Source organism: Ipomoea triloba, chromosome 14 (genome assembly GCF_003576645.1).
Source record: "Ipomoea triloba cultivar NCNSP0323 chromosome 14, ASM357664v1".
Lineage (NCBI taxonomy): Eukaryota > Viridiplantae > Streptophyta > Magnoliopsida > Solanales > Convolvulaceae > Ipomoea > Ipomoea triloba.
Window position 1 is genome coordinate 19,486,763 of NC_044929.1, and position 7,379 is coordinate 19,494,141.

The following is a 7,379-nucleotide window of genomic DNA, read 5'->3' on the forward strand; positions in this document are numbered from 1 at the left end:
TAATTATAATATTTATAACAATTACGAGTTTGATTATTGTTAATATTTTACTGGTCAATTCATTGTACATGGATTTTATAATGAAGTTTACTTCTCTTGTATGCATCGCAGATTATTATGCACGAGCAATATTTTTTCATGGTATAATCTTGAATAGTGGCTGCATTCACCATTTAGTTTTTACTATTTCGTCCCATCAATGAAGAACACATAAAAATACTTAGCATTTTTTTTTTTGTTACAAAAAGGAAAATAATAAGTAGATTTTAAAGAATAAAACTCTTGTTACAGTGTCTCCAAATAGATCTAATCGAGACTCAACTAAATTATTATTATTATTATTATCGAGTGACGATAGAAACATATAACTACTATTTGATGGTGTATATTGGATAAGGTCTCGACTAGAGGGTATCGGTAGGAATTGAACTCATGACCTTTTTGTATGAGAATTATGTTACACATACACTCACTCGTCCACCCTGGTCTCTCGAGATGATTGAATTATTTTTATTCGATATGATATGGATGCCATTATAATATGAAAACAAAAATGTAACATTATTTGAAAATAAATAATCGTAGAGAGCTTACAAGTTGTGTGTGGAATCTCATGCAATGTGGGTAACAAATGGGCATGATGAATTTGGATGGTCCAACTCAATAGTGATGGAAATCATCAATCTCAAAGAATCACAACCAACAGACACAAACAACTCATCATTGTGTAGTGACTATATAATGTTAAAGACATAAAAGGTGTAGGTATGGCGTTGTGGAATTGATACCATTTGAAAGATGCTCTTATCCATTTTTTTTTTCTTTGGGCGAATATTGGCAAAAAGAGGGTACAAGGGGATAAGAGGACAAAGATTCCCATATTTGATCAATTTGTGTACAAGCAGTGTTGGAGAGATGACATAAAAATATGTTTTTTTGCAAAATCACATCAAAAGTCAAGATATAACAATTGAAATGATTTAAATAATTATCAATATAAATAATTGAATGATTAGATTTCAAGCAACTTGTTTTCTATCTATAGTTAATCCTTCTAGCTCATCATAGTGAAAAAATTAAATAAAAATAATCATCCATAAGAGGATAGCAGGTTACCAAAAAAAATTGTTATCTAGAGGACGAAATAATTTTATGCATAATGTGATTATCAATTATTAACATAAAGAGACTTTAAAAGCATCTTAATGATCTCATGCATGCATTTACTAATAGAAGAAATTGAAAATACGCTAAACTAGAGATCGAAATGTTTTCCATTTAAAAAATAAATAAATAAATAAATTTTTTGGAGAAAAATTAGACATGATATCCAATTTAAAGAAGTGAGGAAATGGTTGAAAAGAGCTTCTATAGAACCTTAGCAACAAGTCAACAATATTTTTAATTTCTGTTTTTTACCCTAAGTTTTTCTCTAACGCCGTCTTTGACTTTCTCTTGTTCGAATCTATGTTTATCATTCCCGAAATTGAGTTTTGAAAATGAATTTAGAAAATTGAAAAACCGAAGTAAACATGGTTATGTGTTTTACTTGATGAAATTATATATTTTCAGTAATTTCTTCTGAAACAACTACTTTGTATTTGTTCTTATAGTCATTTTTAAAAAGATTTTAATTGAAAATTGATAATAAAGATGAGATATTGTCACATTTGATCCTTCAACTATTATTCAATTTCTACATTTGGTTTTCGACTAATAAATTTGTCAAATTTGGTGCACAAATATGCTTTTGTAAGTTTTGTTGCCACATTTAATCTCGTCGACCAATTTTTTGGTAAATACTCGCAAAAAATGTAAATTTTCTCTAATATAGGGTTGTTATATGAGAACTATTATCCATTCAAATCTAAATATACAATACTATTACTATAATTTGCTCTTGTTGCAATCTGGAATGAGAAAAAAATTATATTTTTTGACAAATAGTTGCTAAAGATTTAGCTAACATAATTAAATGTGACGATAAAATTATACTTGTACACATAATATGACAAAATTAATAGTTGAAAATTAAATATAAGAAGTGAACGATAGTCCAGTAACTAAAAGTGATCATCTACTATACTAAAGAGCCAATAAAGTTAGTCCGTCCAATTATTAAAGATGAAGACAATGACAATCCTATTCAAAAGCGAATTAACAAAATTTATAGTAATTTCAACCAAAAGCAGTATCTATTACCTAATATTATACCAATTACAATAATTATTTAGATAATTATTTTTATACTACATTCGCCATTAAATCAGTAGCCGATAAAACTAATTACTCTAATACACATTAAAGAAATTTTCTTAAAATGTCGATTAGTACGGAGGGTAGACTTATTCGCTAAAGAACGTTCAGCTCCGAGTCATCATACGATAAAGAAGGCGTCATGCCCACAGCTTAAGTCCACCTAACCAACCCAATTTCATCACTGATAGTGATAGAGACTCCATTATTCAACCACTTACCAAACATTTCATAATTCAGTCTCCTAGTCCAACACTACGTAAATGCTCCCACCAAAAATCTTTATATTTCTTCTAAACAACTATTACTACACCTTTACAAACAAGCGCAACTTTTAGGTAGCACATTAATTGGTGCACAAGCTCTAAAAGCACATTACTCTACATGTGACGAATTCAATTGAAAAAATATTTACAAAAATCATATTTATGATCTTCAAGTACAAAACACATTGCTCTATGTGCGACGAATTCAATTGAGAAAATATTTACAAAAATCATATTTATGACCTTCAAGTACAAGAAACATGTTCCACCCACTCAACCATTCTTTTCATGGCACAAAATAATCAACACTAAACTATATACTTTTGTACACAAGAACACCATCCCAAACACTACATTACCGCTGAAAGTAAATCACAAATCATTGCAAATTATATCATAGACAAGTTAATATATTATGTATCAACATATTATGTACATATTCTTAAATCTACCCTTGTTCTAAATTCATAATATATGAGCTATAGGTAAATAAACTAATGTACATAATACATTAACTATATATATATATATATATATATATATATATATATATATATAAAACTATATATATATATATCTAGACCAGATCCACAATGCTTATGGTAGACCTTAGTCTACAATACAATGATTGAAAAATAGAGAACAACCAAAATGGTTTTTATAAATTTGATTGATAAATAAGGGTAGTTTTTTAAATGTGATTTATATTTGTAAAAATGCCCACAAATATTTTCTGCTTATCGTACATTCATAAATTGTTCTGGAGTTGAGGACTCTTCAGGTAGGGATCATCTCTGTTCTTTGAGTATAGAGGAAGCTCAAGGGCATTCTCTGCAACTCTTCTATCCTCATGAATCTTTGCTATCAAGCTTTCAAGCGATGAAAAGTTGGCCTGAAATGTCACAGGTGCAGTAGTCGATAAACAAGATTTGCTATAACAAACACGATAAAAGGCGCGAAAAAGAGGCTACTGCGTACTACCTCAGGTCGTATATAGCCCACGATTACAAGATGCAATTCCTCCCCATAGAAGTCCTCACTAAAGTCATGTAGCAGCCACGGCTCCTGAAAAAACAAGAAATTTTTTAAGAATTATGAACTGATCTGAGGAAAGGTATGTATAGAGTTCTGTTTGTATGTAATGTATCACACTCACTATGGTCTTCTCCGTGTTATTGAAGTATGGGTTCCAACCGATGCTCATGACCATTTTGTATATACCATGATTAGATAATCCAGCCCACCCGAAATATACGCCTGATGGATATTCCGTAAGGAGGTCTGAATACCCGGTTGTGGATAAATTGGCTGAAATAATAATAAGTAAAAATGATAAGAGTAACTTCTTGTTAATACTGATGCTGATGAATAAAAAAGAAAGGAAATCTAGCCATGGATTCTCCAATATCCTCATCGCCCCCTCCATCAACTATGATATATCAAGGCCCGTAAACAATGAACATAAACTGCAATTTTACCGACTAGTTTACAAGATAGTAGCATCTAAAATTTTATGCAAATCCTAATATCCAAAAGGACAAGTATTGATTCAGCAGAAATTAGTAAATTTGTTTAGGCACCTGTTGGGATCCCAAGCACCTTTGAGCCACGACCAAATCCTCTAACGACAGGTCCACCAATGTACCAAGTTTCTATAGGTAAAGTTCCTTCTACCCCTGCATAAGTTTGATTGTCAGAAATGACAAACTGAAACATCACTTAATACGCATAAAATGGTAAGAAACACATACAATCTTGAAATGCAGGCAGGCCCCACTTTTCCGGATGCAAATCGAGAAGTGAATTGATCACCTCATCAGCTGATGTGTATAGATGAGACTGTTTAGGAAGGGATGGTACAGCAACCACTTCCATTTCAGCAGCCTTACCAGCAGCAACACCAGGTCTGACATAGGCATCATTCCATTTAGAAATCAGTCTAGCTATTGGTAGTTCATAAAGTATGCAATTCTATTGTTGATTCAACAAATAAAATTAAGAAAACTATGGTATATGTTGATTAATTAATATTGATCAAAGCCATAAGTCCATAACCTGAAAGTCTACCAAGTCACATATCTTAGTTAGTATTATGCACAGATACTTTGTAAGATGCTGTTTTTGAAGTGTATGCTTTATTAGATATAAATTGCTACCGCAATAAACTCTGCCTATGAAAACATTACATCATAAATAAATTTGAAGTACTATATTACTCCAGGTTATCACCTAACTAGCATCAAATTCATATCCACAAAAAAAATGATCATAGAATACTCACAATGAATCTTCAATGACAAGACAGCTGGATGGATTTACACCAAGTCTTTTAGCCACTTCAAGAAAACTTAAACAAGAGAAGAACATAATATATAAGGCCACCACAAGAGAATATCATGTAAAGCATCTGAATAAGAAAGATCTTTATACTCAATCTTACATTTCAGGATTTGGCTTTCCAGCTGTAACTTCATCACCTCCAACAATGGTGGAGAAGGATTCCTTCCAACCTATAGTATGTAAATGATACTCTAAAATAAGCAATTTCATGCAACATTCTTGACGTGTCATATTTGCATTATATTTACCTAAATCATGAGACAGACAGACAAGAAAAAGAATAGATTTGAGTTCCAACTACCTTGATGATAAGAAATTTTTGTCTCTATGTTTGACTTCGGAGAATTAGAAGCCAAGGCCATTAGCACACCATGACTTTTGAGATGATTAATCAATCGATTGGCACCTGGAAGAGCTTTAATATTGGACCACCTACAATTAGAATTAGAAATAATGATTACTCCCTCCATCCCACTGTACTTATCTTGTTTGCTGTTTTATTGGTAAATAAAACTAAATTTTAAAAATTATGTTTAAGTTTTGAAAATAAAAATTAGATATTAGGAGACTATATGTTAAGTTCTAGTAGCCCCAAGATTCATAACTTAAAATTACCCAAAAAAATAAGAGCTTTAAAATGTTGGTCAAATTAAATTGTGTTGACAAGTGAAATTGGAAACCTTCTAATAATATGATAAATTTTATGCCCAAGAACATGGAACCTTCAAACAAAGGCTGTACATTATTCAGAACAAGAGAAAATTAACATATATTACCGCTCAGAAAACATTGGAGTAATTTGTGTAAGAAATTCTTCTTTTGTTAAGGGAATCTCATAATCTTCAACAACCACAGCTGCAGCTTCTACAGGTGTCTTCCCTACTATTTTATGAGCTTCTCTGCCATCCCATTGCTTTCCATAATTAACTAGGGCAACCTTTAGAACATCACTCACAATGCCATCTGTGTCAGAAAATTAAGTTCAATTTGAAACTGGTATTCACAAAACAAAAGAAAAGGAAAAGAAAATAAAACCTCACATGTACAGAGTATGTTACTTCAGATAGGTTGTTCTACATAACTATGTCATGTTCAAAGTTTACCAAAGATGTTCAGGTCTAGCATTGTAGATCATTTAAAATCTCAGGAATAAATGGTCAATCAATTCTCCCTACATGAATTTCAAGCACATTATTATATCATTTGACATAAAGCATTCCATACAAAATGCAATGATGTAGATGAAAAATATGTAGACTGGAACATTCAACCTCAGTAACTTGTACGACAAAAATATACTGCATATAAAACATGAACATGTAATGGTATTGAAGGAGTTCAGGAAATTGTATGGTCGAAATAAATTTTATTTTAAAATTTTTAACTTTTACAATGGTTGGTGCTTTTTAATTTTGGATCATGAAAATGCCTAAAAAAGAAAGGGATGTTTTCTAGTCTATTGGCTCAGAAATTAGTCTGTTCATTTATCAAGCAATCAATACATAGCAAGAGTGCAAATCACCTGTGTTTAGAAGTGTACCATCCAAATCAAGAATAACACAAGAAACAAGCTTCTTTAAAGGTTTCACCAATGACATTGTGAAGAGTGTCAAAGAAGCCCAAATCAAGGTACTTGTGCTCTTTTAGGCAACATATAGATCACCTGCTGTTATACCAAAAAGAAGCGAGATTTGATTGATAAATATACCATAAGATCATAATTCAACTTCATAAACAGTAAACATTAACTGGTAAAGGTATTTATACCACCAAAGCATTTGGTCTTAAATATCAGAATTATTTGAAAATTGCAACAAGCACAAAAGACACGGTGAAGACGAGGATGGAAGCCATCATTAACAGGCCGTGCAACAATGCTTTGCCTACCAAAACGCTATACGGTTTGGGATTCTTACTTATTCAAGTTAGTTGATAATACCAATATGTAAGTGTAAAATTTTAAATTTGGCAAAGAGCAATATCAACAGTAACAAATTCTATAAAAAATCAACTCCTCAAAGTGCATGATACACAATGCCAAGTCCACTACCAAGGAGAATAGGGTAGGGATGGTCACAGGGCGAGGAATGGCATATTCCCGTCCTCGACCCCTATTCCCCACCCCTGCATCCCTGTCCTGCAGGGATTCCCCAGCCCCAATCAACACCCCATTCAAAATAGTTGAACACTGCACATCTGAGACCCCTCTTTTGCACTTGAGTGAGCACAAAACTTAAAACATAAATTACAGAAACAAGAATATTGAAAATTATCTAACCTCAAGATTTTAGAATGATATGACAGCTAAAAATTTCTTACTTGTCATGCTAGTAATTTCAATTCACTATTCAAAATCAGTAGCCATCTCTAGAGTCTAGAACATAGTAAAGTATGGGATTCAAGTTATCACAAACCAATCACTTATGAAGTTATGATACAAATAAGAAAAATGAATTGAAAATAAAAAATTAAAAAAATTTAAAAAAAAAAAAAAAAAAAAAAAAAAAAAAAAAAAAA

The 7,379-nt window shown here is 31.6% G+C and overlaps 1 protein-coding gene across 3 annotated transcripts in view; it reads right to left on the reverse strand.

The window, feature by feature from the left end:
• Positions 1 to 3,150: 3,150 nt before the first annotated feature.
• LOC116003727 (bifunctional riboflavin kinase/FMN phosphatase) overlaps positions 3,151 to 7,379 on the reverse strand; it is a 5,215-nt gene continuing 986 nt past the window's right edge. For 2 of the 3 annotated variants that reach the window (XM_031243640.1, XM_031243638.1), the window contains exons 3-12: positions 6,385 to 6,528; positions 5,639 to 5,825; positions 5,164 to 5,294; positions 4,963 to 5,032; positions 4,804 to 4,869; positions 4,274 to 4,428; positions 4,103 to 4,198; positions 3,679 to 3,830; positions 3,504 to 3,587; positions 3,151 to 3,414 (exon numbers count right to left, since the gene is read on the reverse strand). In XM_031243640.1, coding sequence (XP_031099500.1) covers positions 3,271 to 3,414; positions 3,504 to 3,587; positions 3,679 to 3,830; positions 4,103 to 4,198; positions 4,274 to 4,428; positions 4,804 to 4,869; positions 4,963 to 5,032; positions 5,164 to 5,294; positions 5,639 to 5,825; positions 6,385 to 6,460 — 1,161 coding nt within the window. In that variant the 5' untranslated portion in view covers positions 6,461 to 6,528 and the 3' untranslated portion in view covers positions 3,151 to 3,270. The remainder of the gene's footprint in view (positions 3,415 to 3,503; positions 3,588 to 3,678; positions 3,831 to 4,102; positions 4,199 to 4,273; positions 4,429 to 4,803; positions 4,870 to 4,962; positions 5,033 to 5,163; positions 5,295 to 5,638; positions 5,826 to 6,384; positions 6,529 to 7,379) is intronic. The other variant, XM_031243639.1, reaches the window with a different exon arrangement.